Source organism: Epargyreus clarus, unplaced genomic scaffold, assembly GCF_041222505.1.
Source record: "Epargyreus clarus isolate Ecla_fem2 unplaced genomic scaffold, WU_Ecla_fem_2.2 ptg000015l, whole genome shotgun sequence".
Lineage (NCBI taxonomy): Eukaryota > Metazoa > Arthropoda > Insecta > Lepidoptera > Hesperiidae > Epargyreus > Epargyreus clarus.
The window spans coordinates 15,876,527-15,895,361 of NW_027332223.1; the positions used below are offsets into that span (position 1 = coordinate 15,876,527).

Consider the following 18,835-nt stretch of genomic DNA (forward strand, 5'->3'; position numbering starts at 1 on the left):
TCAAATCTGTCAAATGAAATTCGTTCATAATGTACGTACGAAAAAAAATAACTTAAATTTCATTGTTTATAAATAAAGAGTCACATACTTTTTTATTTTAATGTTCATTGAATATAATTTTATATATTTTTAATTCGTAAAAAAATAAGATTCCTTTATTTACTGTTCAAATAAAATTATTAAAATTAAAATTACAGTCCTTCAAGTTCCTGAACTTGACATCTTACTGAAAAATACGAAATGTCATCACATTCTCTCGGCCAGAAGGATGGTGTAATGTTTTTGCTCGATTAATTTTGTGTTTCGACAATGGAATCCTTCAGCCCCGATGGGGATTACGACGACAAGTCTAATCTGAACGGGGACTGTTCGCCGCCATCGAAAAAACAGTCCCTCGACTTGAATCATACCCAAAATATAGATGACATATCTACGCCTTCTGAGTTAAAGTTCGATCAAGGTATCATAAACAAATATTATGGCTTTTAATCGATTTTACTTCCTATTACTTCTCCAGAATGTACATTTTATGATTTTTACTATTTATCAATATTATTAATTATGTAAAGGTTAAATTTGAGTGAAAGTTGGCCACAGTTGGTGCTCATTTAATATGTTTCAGAATTCGAATTCGAGGATCCCGATGTGACGGCGAAGCGGAAAGAGATGGAGCAATGTCTCGCCAACCCCGACTTAGTTAATTTAGAGAAATGGCAGCTTTTTGCAACGAGCAAAGGAGGATTAATATGTGGTTAGTCATTATGTTTTAATGTCAGTAATTTTAAACAAGCATTAATACTTTATTAACACGATTTGAATATTTTCGCAATTTGGATGGGTAATTTCCATGATATTGTTCTTTTTATTTTAATCATATAAATGTAATATTAATTCGGGAATTGCAATTATGATAATATTATACTGCATTTTTAGATGAATATAGAAAACAAATATGGCCATTGTTAGTGGGAGTGACTCAGGAAGAACTTACAGACCCCCCTTCACTCGATGAATTGTCCACTCACGCAGAATATAACCAGGTAAGTTCAATTGTTTATCATAGTTTTGTGTAAATTTGTAGTTATTGCCTCACCAAGTATGTTATAATATATTTCTATCTATGTAAGATTGATATGTAAGAATTGTAGAATATATTATGATTCAACTGCCTCAAGGCATAGAACACCTAATATTAGTATCTCTGCATGCATACTGTGGAAGTAAAAACACAGCAGCTCTACACTCTTTTTATAAGGCTAAAAAAAGTGTTACTGCTATTATTTTACCACCCTTACCACTCTGAATATAGAAATGAATTGCATTGCCATAGCAACTACACCTGCTTGCAACAACTTCAGAGAGGACTAGCAGTTTGGCGATAACTATACTATGGTGCCACTGCAGTAAGAAGCTAGCTTCAGAAATGACAAATCCCTTTTGTTTTTAATTGTAGGTAGTACTAGATGTGAACAGATCACTCAAGCGGTTTCCTCCCGGCATTCCATATGAGCAGAGGGTGGCCCTCCAAGATCAGCTAACAGTGTTAATCCTACGAGTTATCATCAAGTACCCACACTTGAAGTATTATCAGGTCAGTAAACTATAAACTTTTCATGGTATATATGTACAAGTAATAGTTATTACTTGTTCTTTTAAATTGAATTCTGTTACAATAATATTGAAATTGAAGGGTGTCTTACTCCACAGTCCATAATGAGATGGCTATGATTTCTATTTGATAAATAAGCCCACAATTTTGTTTTACTAGATTATGATGCTATTGTGCAATATATGAAATGAAAGAGAGAAAATTGGAATGACAAAATGTACAATAAGAGGATTGCTTGTTGTGTGAGTTGATAACAGTAAAGTAATAGTCATTTATAAATGAAGTCTAGTGGTTAGTGGTAATGTCCACTCTTATTGAACTCCTGTTTATTGATATGCTCTTATCTGTAATTGTATTAGAAACATGTGTACTTAAAGAAACAAAGTACTTTATGTGTTGAATGTGATTTCTTGATTTAAAAATCAATAAATGAAATGCAACAAATGCAATAAATAAAAAAAAAATGATATAAAAATCATGCATATACATAAATAACATAAATTAGGTAGATTATTTTTGTAAAAAATTGTATTTCTTGACACATATACATGTTATGTAATTGTAAAAAGTTACACAATTCTCAAGCTGATTTATGGAATAATAAGTTGTAGTTCCATCACCAGCTTGTTTGGGTACTTCTACAGTAATTGTTTATAATTGGCTACATGGAGCCAATTATCTGCACCTTTATTATGGGTAATTTCAAAATTCTATGGACTTCTGATGTTCTGATTGTCAAGGGATTGTTTAATATTCGTAAATGACCATAGTAGTAGAAAAGCTGGCGGTCCCTCATAACTGTATGTATTTCAGGAAAAAATATGTTCCTGAATAATTTTGTATATGAGCAGCTGATAGAGAATGGACAGTTCTCAATTTCATCCCTATGGGGCTTGGCTACTGCCAGTAGAGACCCCTGTAATTTAGGGTGATTTCATCCCTGTAGAGTATAAATCAATAATAAAATCTTATTATATTTGTCCATGTCGCAGGGCTACCACGATGTGGCGATCACGTTACTGCTGGTGTGCGGGGACCGCGCGTCGTTCCCGCTGCTGTGCCGCCTGTCGTACGGGCCGAGCGCTCCGCTGGCGCCCTTCATGCAGACCACCATGCAACCCACGCAACACCTGCTCAACTACATGCTGCCCGTCGTGCGGAGAGCTGATGATAGGCTTGCTGAGTGTTTGGACAAGTTAGTACCTTGTAATACGTTTAATTTTTTAATTAATAATAGTTAGCTATTATAGCTACTATATACCAACAACAAAGAACATTAGATTACTTCATGTTCTTATTATACTTTGAGGTAAATATAAATTGAGATTTGGAGATACTCAGAATTATATCCGTCAAGTTTGATGGGTATTGAGACTAAAGAAGTATTAGAATGTTTAAATTTGATTGCATATCAAAAATTAAGAAATATGTAATATTAGTAAACAGAAATAGTATTTTAGATTACATAAGAAAATATTGTTTGCATATCAAATGAAACATTCTATATCACAGTTGTGGTTTGTGGTTAATAACTACTATGTGGAATCTGTGTCTTCATAGAACACTTATGATGTCAGAGACCTCAATGCATTTTTGTATTTTTATGCATGTGCCGATTCCGATCAGATTGCAGAGGCAGAAGGAAAACGCCTTGTCAGTTTTAAGCGCAAATCCTTCTCAATTTCCTTATATTGTCTTCTCTGGGAGACACATGCCCAGCAGCAGTGTTGGATTAAGACCAATTCACCACTGTGGGCTATCGGTCTTAAAAAAATCATTGAAACATGCAGATTTTTGAACAGTCTTACTTTTCGTGTGCTAGCAATTTTTTTTTTGCTGTTTCTAGTGCCCCCCAAACAAAATGCCCTACACACTTGGCTTAATTTCTTATGGACTAATACAGCACGGCCCAGCAGTGTGATAAAAATGACCTCACAAGGGCAATAATTCGCAGGGCAGGTGTGGGCACGATGTTCGCGCTGCCGTGGTACCTGACGTGGTTCGGGCACAGCCTGAACCGCTACACGGACGTGGTGCGGCTGTACGACTACTTCCTGTGCGCGCCGCCGCTGTTTCCGGTGTACGTGACGGCCGCCATCGTGCTGCAGCGCGCCGCCGAGGTGCTGCAGTGCGACTGCGATATGGCCATGATGCACTGTTTGCTCTCGAGGGTTAGATGGAAATACTTTAGCCAAATTATTTATTGTTTTATACATATACCTAATTTTCATTTGTGTTGGATATTGTGGATTAACTAGACTATTTATTTACTAGACTGCTTTAGGTAACAGTTTGGCACAAATATGAATTTGTAAGGTAACACATACATACATATGTATGTGTTACCTTGTATTGTAATGTATTACATTTAGTAACAAAGCAAGGGATTTGTTTGTAGTGTAAACTTTTGTTTCTATTTGTATTTCAGTTCATCTGATTTTTTTAAATTATTTATTTCCAGTTACCAGATGACTTGCCATTTGAAGACATCTTGGTGACTGCAAAAAAATTGTACGAAGAAAACGACCCCACTGATCTCGAAAGTGAAGTCGCTGCGCTGGAGAGGCGAGAGTGAGTATTGAGATTTTCGCGTGAAAATCTTATATTGTTATGTTTAATTTTGTACATATTACCAGTTAACACTAGATCATTACAGGTATTGAATCTTATTATAGTGTAGTAAACAAACAATGGCAAGAGGTATTCCAACTAACAGTTTAATTGCAGGTGTTTTTGCTCAACAATACTTATCATAACAATACTTACTTATCATAATTAGTAATTATAATGTGAATCATGCTACATAAATACATAAATTATGCTAATGGGCATCACACATTTATTGTTCAAATAAAACTTTTTTGGTCCGGCGTAACACATCATTTATTAATAAGTTTACATTAAGTACTAACAGGAAACAAATATTATATTACTAAAAGATGAGTAATGGGATCGAAATAAAAGTGATTAGTCCGTGCTATAATGTCCCTAAAATATTTAAAATACTTATTTATTTATTACGTAAATTACGCAGGATTAGTTATTTATTCGTAATTTTTCTTTAAAAAAATTTTTATTTGTGAAGAATCTCAAAAATAACTGACAAATCAGCCTCTTGGGGCTTCATTCAATTTCAAGGCGGCTATGTATCTTTACTCATCAATGGTCCGGCGTGTCATTGCAGGGAGGAGCAGCGCAAGCTGGACGAGGAGCGCATGCGGCGGCGGCAGGCGGGCCGCTCGCCGCGCGCCGGCCCGCTGCTGACGCGCCTGCAGCGGCTGCAGCGCTACGTGCCGCCCGCCCTGCGCGCGCCCGCCGGCCGCCGCGTAGCGCTGGCAGCGGCCGCGGCGCTCATCGCCGTCTACGTGTACTACCGCCCGGACCTCTTCAGGTAGCGCCACGCCTATCAGTTTGTCTTGTTCCGCTTGTAGGCGTGCGGGGCTCGCCGGCCGGTTGGGAGTTCGGGACTGATTGGGGTGTTTGCATCTTGTGAGCGAACCGCTGACAATGTTGCCTTCGATTTGAAATGTTAACAGCAACAAAAAAATAACAGAGCAATAGAATAAATATATTTTTGTTTAACAGGAGCTTTTTAACAGGACTTTTACAAGTAACAAGTAGTAGTTAAACTAATCGTCATTTTAAATTTTAAAACTAGCATTATTTTTCTATCCATTTGCTTAAAATTCGTTCACATTGTGTAAAACACCCTTGAATCAGTTTTACAAAATACTTATTTCGCAACTCCCCCATTGGTCATCATCGCTGCCTCATTGCCATATATACAGGAATTGGGTTGTTGGATTTCACCTCTCTCATATATATCAACCCTTTACCCAAACCTGATTGATCATGAGTCACTAAAAATTGCTTAGTTTAAAGATTAATTTAACTTTATTTTAAAATAATAAAGTTTATATTAACAAGCATTATAAAGGGCTTTTATCAACAACCCAATTTCCTAGTCCTCGCTTGTACCCAGTCATGTTTCGAATATTGTTATATTTTCTATGTTAAATATAAATATAAGGTTATTTACGGCTTGTCAATTATTACACGATTAATAAGAGTTGTTTTTTTAAATATTCATTGTTTACTGAACATGTAGCCTGTCATCAAATGAACATGCAAATATAGAAAAAAAAAGTAAAAAAGAATAATGTCAGAAGATAATATATGAAATAATCATATTGTAATTGATGGTACAGCCAATATGTTTTATTGTTACATTTTGTAATCATTCAATCCTTCCAAGTTCTGTTGATGGGAGACTACTATGTTGTTATTATTAAGTATATTTTTATTCTCATTATATACTGTGTTAGTGTTTAAGTATTCTGTTCTATTGAGACATGGTGCTCGGGTAGCGTGGGGACAAATGTCATCATATATCATTCGTAAAACGCCTGAAGACGGAAGACAAACTGATTAGGAAAAGGGACAAATTGTACTATGAACTGAGTGAGTTCGTGTAGTGACGTTTTAGATGGAAAGTGTTAAATGTTGTACGTAGATGTTGGTAGGAAATATTATACTCAACGGCTTTATATCAGTGTAATGGTGTATCTAAACGAAATGTATATTTATGAAAATAATATTTGTATGAATTTCGGTGGCGGAATTCCATTTTAATTTTAAAAATTATAACCCCTAATTTTTAGAATCAAAATTATATTGATTGTTATATTAAGATTAAATGGATCATGATATCCTTGTGAAGCTACGCATCTAGTTGTAGGACTAAGTCTTAGATGATGCTACTAATGGACATTTCCAAAAATTGTAAACACATTTTCTATAGCACAGATAGTTAAGGATAGAGCGTTTAGGACCACCATTAAATTGTAATCAAAGTAATGCTTGCTAATTAAATGCCTTATAGGATAAGAATTGGCGATATAGTATATAAATACAGCTAAGTACACAGTATAAATATGAAATATGGTCTGAAACATTTGCAAAATGTTAAAATTCATAAACAGTGATGAAAACAGAGTGAGTAATTAAACAGGTTCTGAATGTAAAGTCGTTTTCAATAGTAATTTTAGATACATTTGCTAAAATAGGTTTAAATTTGTTTAGTTTGAAAAAGAAACTATTCCGTCAGTAATCAGGCGTAAATTCTGGAAGTGGCAGAGTCCTGATTTTATGAGACTATCTATTACTGTAACAGAATATGTTACTTTGGTAAAAAATGAAGCTTGTATTTTGTAACGGTAATTTAACAAAAAAATATATGTTCATATACGAAGTGGAACACTACAATGCAAGTATTATTAAGGTATATAAAATGTTTAAATTTTAATGTAATGCAACCATTTTAAACGTTTCAGTAAGGCATTAGGTATGTGATGAAATTGGTCGTTTTAAAATGTATTGTGGCGTGAAAGTGTGTTGTATGGTAATTTTAGCTGCTGAAACAAATTTGTGGAGTGTAACATTGGTATGTCCTCTGTACAAATGTGCTGCCTTATTTTCCATACATATACTTATGAATATCTTCAATAATCGTGGTGTGAGTCAGATAATTCAGTAGCCCTTGTAGCTTTTGATTATAGGAGTAATATATTCATAAAGTATAAGGGTGGGGAAGTCAAAATTCATGTAAAAAAATTACATGATGCTCTACACACTTCATTTAGATTACACAATTTTTGTACCTCACCCTACATACTACTAATATTAATCTTAATTCTAATATATAATGATTCTCAATTATTTCATGAACATGTTACCTGAATATAAGCTAACAATTTAATTGAGGTGTGTCGAAATTATTTAACCAAAAATGTTCAAGCTATGATTTAGTTATGTACTTTAATTTATTTATTTATTTCAATGTGTGTATATTATGTTCTCTACTAAATGTGATAATGTATGATTTCTTTATTCTAGACATAAGTTTGTTTAATGTGTTTGTTTCACTCATTCCTTGTTTATTCACCAAGTGAAACTGCAATGTATCTGATTGTATTATGTATTATAAACTGTAACAAATCGGGGCTTACGTAGAAACTTGTCACTGTTGATACTGCATCTATTGTATTATGTGTGTGTGATAAAATATTTTTTCAAATTATTTTCTTTTCTGATCGATACAAGTGTGCCAAACAAAATGGAATAAAAAGTTTTATCTAATCCATGAATTTGCACCTTCTGTTCTAAGTCTTCTTTTTTTGTTTAAAACCTTCTATAATATACCCAATGTATTTTACTACGAATTAAGTTTTTATAATCTATATAATATGGGATCTTAGCATATTTAGACATCCAAGAAAAATGCACTAAATATAAATTATCACCATAATTACATATGTAAAAATGTATGTATTGTATAATTTAAGTTGAGTTAGTATTTATTTCGTTTTGTAGTGCGAATGGTGGTAAACTTAGTGTAGACTGGTATATTACTCTAGGAACAAATGTAAGCATTTATTAAGTATAATTGATATTACTATAGTATCAGATTATGTAACGTTCATCCATTTATTCATTATTTCATAATCTCATAGGCTTACTAACAAGGAGAGAATCGTTAAAAAATAAAACTTGATGTTAAAAATGTACTTCCTTTGCAAGTAGGCGTTTGAACCATAACTCTTGTTGAATATTGTATAAACTGTTAAAAACTGTTGCAGAAATGTTTATATATAGAGTATTATATACTTAATAAAGACCTTCTGGTGTTAAGTTATATATACCACAACTATAACATAAGTATCTCGTTTAGTTTTTTATACTGAACAATGAATATTAATACATTTGTTTTAATCTTCATTAAAAGATAATTAAAAATGTATATTGGTGCCCAATGCATATTCTTTATATGATTAACACATTAACCTTTGGGTGTAGACCATTTATTAAAATTACAAACTGCATAACTCAATAAACTATCCGACTATATTAATTATCTATGTTTTCGTACGGTGGAATCTCTTTTAACTATGAATGAGAACCTCTCAAACACCTTAGCAGCACGCCTCCCTAAGAAATCTTAAGTTTCACCAAATCTGATAAATGTTTTATTAAAAATCGAATCTATGTAAATCCAGACCTCGTCTGGAGTCAATAGATAATGTCTGAAACCATAAATTATTATTTTTAGTTTATTAGTGTTATGCAGTCTGTGATCAAATCATCTTGTTTGTCATAAGTTCGCAAGTAAAAATGCATGTATATTTTATCTTCCATTGTTATTAATTAAAAACTGGTGTTATCTTTTAAACATCAATAATAGTAATATCGGTACTTATTTTTCCTGTTACATAATTTTGTATTATGTGAATTAAAGAGCTCAAATAATTTACAATTATTATTTTATTATTATAGAAAACACATTGTAAGATCAAATTTAAAATTATTCGGATATAGGGTTCGTACACAAAACTGCGATGCGACGTCGCATCGCAAAAATCTGCGAGCTCCCTCGACGCATCGCAAGAACTTGCGAATTGATTCGCATCGCACAGTGGTTGTTGTTGTTGGTCACCCTGAGAGACGCTACGCCGCACGATATCGCATCGCAGCAATTCGCATCGCAATTTTCTGCGTTGCGAATTCGCATCGCGTCGCATCGCAGTTTTGTGTTCGAGCCCATTGACAGTATCAGTTTAGATATAGATATATCTCAAGCACTCGGTTGTCCAATCAGATTATTATTAAATGCTAATCAAGGCATCTAACATTATTACACCCTTTAAGTGATAGGATACTTTCATGTAAAACAACTGCTGTATAAGATACAAAAAATGTCACCGTCACGAATGATATACTTTGATCTGTATCTGTATAGAATTAGGTTCACATTATAGTCGGTCACTAGAGCTTGTGATCTTTCATATGTTTGTAATTTGTAAGTTTTGTATTGCAATTGTTGGTTAGGTTTCGAGAAATGTTGATGTGGACGAAACTGGGCGTTTGGAACATTACATACCTATTTATTACGACTTTTGTGTTTTATTGGCAGAACTCACACTTTTTTAAATTATGTAAAATATATTTTCTAATACGGTGGGGTCTTTTCCAAAGAGATCTAGAGCATACGGTCTATAACCCTTTCCCTACTAAATATTTTTTATGTTTAACGTTTGTGAAAAAAGGAAAATTTGATTATGTTCGTAATTTCCAGGAAATACGAAGATAATCCGGACGGGTGAAGTTTCATTAAGGGCACCCCAGATACGGAAGCTAGTCAAGTGAAGTCTTCAAACACTGAAACCAGTTGGGTTGTGAGATAATACAAAATGACGGGCAAATCATAAATTAAATTACAGGTTTTTTTGCTTTAATTTTATATAAACGTTTTTGATAGTTTTTTTAGAGTAAATTAATTGTACAATAGGTAGTCGTTGAACCAAGCTCCCACTGTTACCAAGTAAGTATTCCTGGCATAACACATGTTTAGATTTATTTATCAGGGGTTTTGGTAACCCTCCCCGCCAGCTCAGATTTATACCTTTGAGCGGAGCAGTTACTTACTATGTTTTACCACCAGACATATAATAAACAAAGAAGTGCTTGATAATGCGGCAATAATCTGGGACGCCCTTACAATGTTACCAGTAGATTGTTAAATAAAAGTGCATTTTATTCATAGTTTTCTAACTTTATTCTTTAATCAATTCACATCATACTTTGACAATCAAACACGACCTCTATCAATATTATTGTTTCGACTCCACATAACAATAAAAACATGTAACAAAAACGTTACCATATAAATGATTGACTGAGGGCTAACAACTTCAAATCTGAACATTTTAATGTATTTAAAACGATGCTGGTGGACATCCACCACAGCTTCGATTAAAATGAATTAGAGAACTCAGACAAAAAAACTATAATAAAAAGAGTAAATAAAATCATTTCACAGAGAGGTCACATATCACAGCCGTAAAGCTTCAATTACAATTAGAGGTATTACATGACAAAATATTGCAACCTACACAATAAATATATTTTATTTTGATTAACAATTAGTAAAACACTTTTACAATTTAAGTCTACGGGGATGTTTAGTTGAATCTAAATTATTATGTGCATTTATATAGGACTCAGTAATTTGCAACTATTTGATAAGAAATAGGCACTGGATCTCATGGAGAGTTTTATTATTTTATTAAATCTGCTAATATTTACCCATCACATTAATGAGAACATTTAATTACACATTATTTTCTAAAATTACATTTCTGTAATGTTACTATACGCATTATAATATTTCCTAGTATGTTCATCCTAGAAATGTCATATTCTACATAATGATAAAAGTTCTAGATATAAAGTATTCGTCGATTTCATATCCTTCAAAAACGAATTAAGTAAGCACCTTTTTATTCTCAAGTAATATTTCAATTAAATATGTAATTAATAAACGTTTTATTATGAGATTCACATAAATTTATAAAGTAACTTTCGTACCAGCAAAAGTCCAGTACTTTAATCCATAGAATTTATAAATTATAACATAACAGGTAATATAACCTTAATATAAAAATTACTAATATAAAACTAATATATTATGCCATTGTTCTACCAAAAAAGCTAGAGAGCATTTTTATATTTTGAAACTTGATTTTTCACTAAACTTTTAAAAATAATATCGTACAACAAACACTTGTATTTGAAAATGCTTCAGATTCGTATAATTGCATTTCAAAACTTATTATGATTTTTATTCTAATTGGAAGTAAAGGGTGTACTTTATTTTTAAACATTTTATAATCCTATTTAAAATCCATTGTTTTCCTTTCCTTTCTAAACCTACAAATAAATTGAGCAAAAAATATTGCGGATATGCCACACTGAGAGGTTGTTCTTATATATAGCTACCATGAAGTGAGTATTTTTAATGCAATTTATGTACTATTTATATTTTTTTATTTGAAGTTCTATAGGTTAATAGATTTAGGTTGTTCGTAAAAGTATTCATTGACCATTTTAATATGAAAAATATAACAGAGGTAAGTGTTTCTCTTACTAGGTAACTCTTTTACATTGCATTTCCCATTAATTAAAAAAATCTTCATGGTAATATTATTAAAATACTATTGAAGAATTAAATACCTGTTCTAATTCATTTTCGGTTGTGTCAGTACCTGAAAATAAATAAATGGCAAATTATACGTAAAATGATCACTGTACACTCCTACCTGCAACCTACAAACAAGGTCTATCAATTCTATGTTTTGGATTTATTTTCTTATCAGCACAATATATAACTACCCATGATTAATATTATTATCATACCAATCTTGTCTAACTGCTATATTTCTATTATTTTTATACTGGTGATGAAAAAACAAAGATGAATCGTTAGAAAGATTTGACATTTTTCATCGTTTTACTTCTTATTTATACAACATGGTTAAGAATATAACATGGTTTGAAGGTGGTAGAACCATTTGTGGTTCGACTCCGGCGGCGGTATTTCATAACATGCCTGTGCTTTGAAGGATGTGGTGACGGAGGCATACTTTTCCGACCGCGTTCCAGGTTAGTCCTCGGGGGTAGCGGCGCATCTGTGGCCGACCTCAGGTAGAGGAATATCTAATCCTATCTGGGGTTGATTACAGATATCCATGGGCGGCAGTAGCCACTTACAATCAGGTGGACTGCATGCTCGTCTTCTACTCTATAGTATAAAAAAAAATCTACCTCATAGTTGCATGACAGTGACGACGTAGTCCACCACGCGCTGGTCGTGGAGGATCTTGAGGTGCTCGGCGTTGGGCAGCGCCAGCGCCTTGACGGGCTTCCCGTTGAGCGTGGCGCGCGCGCGGCGCTTGGCCCAGCGCTCGCACGCGGCCAGCGAGCGCGCGTTCACGGTGCCGTCGCCGTCGCCCGCCGCCAGCGTCGGGTAGCCGTCCAGCCACGTGCCCGGCTTGTACACCAGCCTGCGGGATGGTGCTCGGTGTTATGGCGAAGTACGGATCTTTGGCATTAGGAATTTTAACACGTTTTTCATTGCGGTCGCACTTGCAATTCACACTGGTTAAATATTGGCTAAACGGTCAATTTGATGAGATCACACTTGCAACTAGTAAGCTTGTGTTTGATACGTTAGTCCATTAGGAAAATGTAGGGATAGTCTGGTAATATAGGAAATTACGATTTACGAAGTGGTCTGGTTCATATAAATAAAGAGAAATAGCTTAAAAAAATCCCTCTTAAGAACAACATGAACAAGATGCAATCCATTACAGTTTAAAATAATCCTCTAATAGTATTCATCTAGGAGAACATCGTAAAATTGGTACGAAAAACTCACTTCTCTACTGTCGATATGTTATACCCGTAGAGGCAATGCAACTCGACGCCGGGCGGGCTGAAATCCTGCGTGTACTTCTCTGTATCCTTACGCATCTCCCACGCATTAGGCACCTCCATATCACTGGAAAAAAATTATTTAGAATGATTTAATACTAAAGATGTTCGGTTTTGAATTTTGATATTATTTAAAAGATAACGTGACATATTTGAACTGAGTTTTACTGCCATGTCATTATTTAGGATTAATATAATTATAACACTAATATAGGGGCAATTTATAAGAAATAGATCCTCTAATTAAAATGCGCCGAACTACAAGAGCACTTATAAAAATTAACCACTACTACCGATACTAACATTCCTATATTCCTATTCATTCCTAAGGAGTTACAACACATCTGTGACCATGAGGTTGGATTCCCGCCATATTATGCAAACGACCAGTAACTACAATAATGTCAAGCAAAATAAAAAAAATAAGCCGTTTTATATATCCAAGATTTGCGAGACTCACGTGAACAGCTTCTGCAGGTCGCTGATAGTGTAGTTATACTTGTCGGTCTGCACGAGCACCTCGGAGGGCTTCCAGAACAGCGGCGAGGGGATCAGCCAGGCCAGCGACGGGCACGTAATCTGCTGCGTGCGCAGCGTGCTCTCGCTGAGCATCATCGAGCCCAGGTCGTCTCCTGGAATGCATAGAGGCTTACAGTTATCGATAGCAGGAGAATTTTAGACCTTTTATTCGTCATTTATCGGCGAGACTGCGGACTGCCGCCCTATTTCTCCTTAAAGCAGCAATGATATCACTATCAATCTGTCTTATAGACGATTGTCTTAAAGATATACCTACATACTAACGTGATTTTTAAACCATCGAAACCGTTTTTACACTTAATGCTGAGCTCTGATTGGAAGGGTGTAGTAGCGCAATTTATCTTTGAAGATGTCATCTCGGGCCTTAGGAGGAGCATTTGTGACCAATACTAGGTAAGACGCATTGCGGTTGTATTTGCGGTTGGGTACGTAAGTCCGTAGCTGGCAGAGATCATAATCTTAAGCTGCATACTCTCTTGCTTCTTTAATTACATAATATTATCACACTTTTTGAGGTCTACCATACTCATTCAACATACAAACAAAGATGTTCATAGTACGCGTGCTCATACGATTACAATGAAGTCTCTTCTTGTCTATCCTTGTTATTGTTTTGATAGAGTTACAAATATAAACAGTTGTAAACAAATTATAAAGGCAATTGAAAATAATTGCAATGTACGAATTAATATGGAAAGATACCTATTTTTCCATAAACCTACGTACCATATATTTTATATATTCTATGCTATTAAGATGCATTTCCGTGAACCCAACCCTCTCAGTTATAATTCAGTTACATCACTCAAGCCAAGTACAATACATTTAAATATTTTTCACATTTATAACGATTTTCTTATAATCTCGGAATTATTATTTGAAATGAATGATGGTTACCTGCCTGATAACAATGAAGAAAATGAAGAATAAGGTCTATATTTAATACCGATTTACATTAAAGATTGGCAAAGACATTAAATTGCAATTAATTACCTGTCCTGCTCCACATTTATTCGGATTATCAGGGGTTAGCGCAATAATTTAAATAATATAAAATACCTATTTAACTAACTTAATAATTTTCCTACATTTTGGATTACAATTAAGCATGCGTTTTACGTCTGCTTCATATCAAATTTATTAATATTGTTATGTTATTCATTTTATTTCTATTCTTAAGTAAAATAGACAATTTTATAATAAACAAATAACAGATAAGTTCGATTTACGCAATACTCGTAGTAAGCAATAACTTTGTTATTCATTTTATCGATTCTATATTATAATTGAATACGCAAAATAAAATGTTTATACGTATTATAATGTCCGTCATATTTTTTATGTTTCCTTCTTATAATTAAATAAAATGTTCTATTGCTTATTTATAATTCTTTAATTCAATTATTCTACGACGGCATAATACCATTTATATTGTTTTTTTAAGCGATTGGTATTTAAGCGATAAGTCATTATTTTGAATAAGTCTTATGTACGAATAATTTAATTTAATATTTCAGATATAAATTCTACCTATATAACGCGAGAGAAGACGCGGTATAACCTACATTATACAGTGGTATTTGTTAAATAAGGTATATTACATAAATTAATTGTATTCGATTCGCAATTGCAATCTGTAACTCATAGAATTGCTTATTCAGCGTATTTAGGTCAAGAATAGTGCGTACTTAGACTTTGACCTAATTTTGTGTACAGTTGACGTAAGAAATGTTACTATTGCTTTTATTGCGACAAATTACTGATTTATCAACAAGATTATTTTAGTCATATACCGAAACATTGCGATTTAACAAATTATTTCTGTATTAAATTTAAACAATGAATATTTTTAACTGTTGAAAAGCTTCAAAAATAGCCGAAAAGCTTGAAAAGCTGTTGAGTCACATAGGTACTCCAAAATGTTCTCAAAAAGTGTTTGTTGCTCCTCTTATTATCCTTATTACAAATCCCAATGTAGAGATCATGGACCGTGATCATGATTATTACGCTCCCAATAAAATAAGGATACAAGATTTAAAAATGCTTCTCTTTCATACCGTTTACCACAAACTAGGTTGCAGGGTAAACAAAAACATGTTATGTATGTGCAATTGTTCACACTCACTATTACTCAGCAGTTTTATTGATAATGCAACTGATTTTCCTTCACTAAAGGATGTGACTCAAACATTAATTCTAAAGAAAAGTAAATATTAAGTCCTGCTTGTTTTATTTGAGGAAAAATTTGTTCATAAATAATGCATAGTCAGACTGAGTTGCAATATAAATATTATTTATTTTTTGCACTATATATTTTAAAGGCATGTTAAGAAAAGACCGGTTATTTAATTTTAAAATCACCAGCGCGTGTACAAAAGTTCTAAGAGGGAAATCTGTATCACGAGTTCTATTCTTTACGCATGAAATCCACGTTGTGTCTTCAAAAATTCCGTCAATTTTTAACTTTTAGTGGTTTTATGGATACCAGTTTTGGACGACCTTGATAAAGAAAGATCGATCGATCAATCGTCAAAAAGATTTCATACGGACGAATTAGTCGTATTATAACTATTTCGCTAAAGATATTCGTTTAGTGTATAAATAAAATGAAATCTTTATTGCAAGTGTATCGGACTATAATACATAGGTTGTTGTTCCAGTATTCCAATTCTGAACAATTGTATAGATAATACATAATCTATGAGATAGTACGAAAACTATGTAGATCCTATATATAAATATGAATCCTAATTTGAACGTATGTTTATTATGCATTGTTCACTAAATCAATTACAATACATAAACGTGCGTAAGTTTTATAAATTCAAGTATAGGTGCATAACGGTAAAATACTTACGTTAGCAATGCATGAGAAAATGTAAGTGTGTCATGAAGTAAATATATAATACTATATACAAAGTTAGTTACTGTCCGGCACTTCAAACACGTGAAGTATAATTATAGAATAGAGTAGACATTTGCGATCATATCTGCGATTCCTGATACGATCGCAGATGCGTGTACCTCGTTTCACGGATTGTAGGGACAATTTTTAAAATCGGTTTTTTGCTTATAGTATCATTTGGTAAAAAGTATAAGCTAAGAAATCGAAATAATGGCAAAACTGCAGGACATTTTTGTGAAAATAAAATCGATTACACACTTTCGAGTTCATCCTCATCATTCACATACACATTAACAAAATTGAATTGAAATAGGTTGAGCAGTTTGAAATTTACTTAATTTTTTTGAGGCAGATTAGTATTCAATATATTCTTACACTAGTTGTCATAGCTAGACAACATTGACAGGCCATTGCACAGTGACACTAGAATTTATTTGGAGTGTACTTACTACAGGCACATTTTTTTACTTACCAATTGCAAACACCTTGAGAGCCTTCATAGCACCACCCCAGGGTGTGGAGAGGGAGATCATGCGCCTGATGTACTGGTCTTTCCAGCTTTGTGTCTGCAGGCGCAAGAAGTGCAGAGCCATGGAGCCGCCCATGCTGTGCACCACCAGCGTCACGGCTGTCTTATTGTTCATTGTGTATGTCTCTTCCACTAGTACTTTTAATTTCACAAAGAATTCCTCGTTTTCGTCTGTTATCAAATGAATTTGAGATTAGTTAAATATAATTTAGGCATAACCAAATTTTTATGTTACCAAGTAAAGAAGTATTTCACAAGGGAAGTCGCAAAAGTCATGTACAAAAATAACTCTTATTTTAGCATGTATATATACTTACTTGGTGCTTTCCTAAAATCATAAGGTGCTCCTCTAAGAGATACATTTCTGATATATCCAATTTTGGCTAAAGCATCAGCTATAGTATTGAAGTACGCCCCACTAGATTCGTGTGATGGATCGAGCCACTCAACTGGCTCCGAGTTGCCCCAGCCCGGCACCCTGATGTCCACACCAACAGGTGCCTTGGTGGTTCTAGTGACATTGTCGTACTCCAGCCGCAGGTTGTCCACCCAGCAGTCTATGACGAAGGGCACCAGCAGCTCCAAGTTGAGCCAGATGTTGAAGAACTCATTGGAAGTCTTTGCACATATGTAGTGCACTACACTTGATTTATTCAGCTTAGCTTCTAGCTGACTGCCACCATCTCCAGGTACTTAAATGGAATGATTCAAAAAAATAAATGAAATGTAATAAATTATTGCATATTGTGCCCTGGGCAGTAAAGGATTTAATAGTATTTTGAATAATAACAATTAATACAGCACTATCCGAAATAAATAATGTAGTAATTGGAATAAATTATATCATAATAAATTCACAATTAATTGATTAGTTATCAAGACTTAATTAAAGGCTTAAATTTTATCAAACTAATGATTTCCAAGTAAAAATTGAAATACATTTTATTTTGATTATTTTACATTATGTATAAATCTTATAAAAAGAAAAATAATAAGAAATAATTTATAATTTTACTCCATAATTACACTATGTTCATAAAGTCACTGACTCTTAACTTTATCTCCAGCATTAATTAATATTCACATGAAGAGATGTTGGTGTCAATGACCTATACATTACATGGATATTGTAAATACATCCTAAGGTGGCCATAAAATATTAAAACTTTATTTGAAATGATGTTGTATTTTTTATATGAACTAAATGAAATTTATAAACTAAAGTTATTAAACAATTATATAAATCATTTAAAAAAACATAAATTAAAACATGTCGTCATTACAAAAAAATGTAACTTGTTAGTTATATCTTATCCTTGACAATCACTACACATGACACGCACATTCTAGAAAGGTGTTACTAAGGATATTTAAAGAGAGTACTTACTAAAAATAACCGGCGAAAATCCAAAAGAATTCTGCGCGAATAAACAACACGCTAATAAACTTAATAAATTCCATTTGGACCTGGGCATCTCCACACAACAGTATAATTTATACACGTATAACTTTACCCGCTTCTCGGTGGTAAATAATAAATACACGGCTACGGTATCCTCTATTGTTTTACGTAATATTTTAATCGTATTAGCGAGAATTTTAAAATGACGTTAAATCGCGCGATATCCCGACGTCCAAGGAGAAACTGGTACCGATAACCGCAAGCCGCACGCACGGCAATTTGTTTACAGTCTCATAGTTGTTTTGATATTAAACCACTAATGAATGCCTGGTCGCCTTATCGAGATAACATCGATCATAATTTTATTGAACATTGGAGTGGTGTAAAATATAAATGGACTAAAATGACAATGACATTTTAAGAAGTTACAATTGACATTGACTTTATCCTTACATTCCGTTTTATAACAAAATGTTGATTTACTTTCCATACTCTTATGTTTGGTTTAATTAATATATAATG

At 33.4% G+C, this 18,835-nt stretch overlaps 2 protein-coding genes across 2 annotated transcripts; one reads left to right on the plus strand and one right to left on the minus strand.

The window, feature by feature from the left end:
* Positions 1 to 242: 242 nt before the first annotated feature.
* LOC140748286 (TBC1 domain family member 20) lies at positions 243 to 10,207 on the plus strand. Its single transcript, XM_073081079.1, has 9 exons — positions 243 to 460; positions 623 to 751; positions 934 to 1,040; positions 1,454 to 1,591; positions 2,602 to 2,804; positions 3,564 to 3,780; positions 4,071 to 4,180; positions 4,794 to 5,000; positions 9,741 to 10,207. The coding sequence occupies exons 1-9, from the start codon at positions 310 to 312 to the stop codon at positions 9,766 to 9,768; spliced, it is 1,290 nt and encodes a 429-aa protein (XP_072937180.1). The 5' UTR covers positions 243 to 309; the 3' UTR covers positions 9,769 to 10,207.
* On the minus strand, positions 10,197 to 18,732 carry LOC140748287 (lysosomal phospholipase A and acyltransferase). Its single transcript, XM_073081080.1, has 7 exons — positions 18,299 to 18,732; positions 17,229 to 17,603; positions 16,855 to 17,082; positions 13,398 to 13,569; positions 12,882 to 13,004; positions 12,269 to 12,507; positions 10,197 to 11,709 (listed from the first exon to the last, which is right to left on the minus strand). Exons 1-6 carry the CDS (start codon positions 18,384 to 18,386, stop codon positions 12,270 to 12,272), a joined length of 1,224 nt encoding a protein of 407 aa, XP_072937181.1. The 5' UTR covers positions 18,387 to 18,732; the 3' UTR covers positions 10,197 to 11,709; position 12,269.
* Between the last annotated feature and the right edge of the window lie 103 nt (positions 18,733 to 18,835).

Coding starts and splice junctions, on each gene's coding strand:
- LOC140748286 (XM_073081079.1), top strand. CDS start 310: ATGGAATCCTTCAGCCCCGATGGGGATTACGACGACAAGTCTAATCTG. Junction 752..933: donor CAAAGGAGGATTAATATGTG/GTTAGTCATTAT, acceptor CTGCATTTTTAG/ATGAATATAGAAAACAAATA. Junction 3,781..4,070: donor TGCACTGTTTGCTCTCGAGG/GTTAGATGGAAA, acceptor ATTTATTTCCAG/TTACCAGATGACTTGCCATT.
- LOC140748287 (XM_073081080.1), bottom strand. CDS start 18,386: ATGCCCAGGTCCAAATGGAATTTATTAAGTTTATTAGCGTGTTGTTTA. Junction 17,604..18,298: donor ATTTTCGCCGGTTATTTTTA/GTAAGTACTCTC, acceptor ATTCCATTTAAG/TACCTGGAGATGGTGGCAGT. Junction 17,083..17,228: donor TGATTTTAGGAAAGCACCAA/GTAAGTATATAT, acceptor ATTTGATAACAG/ACGAAAACGAGGAATTCTTT.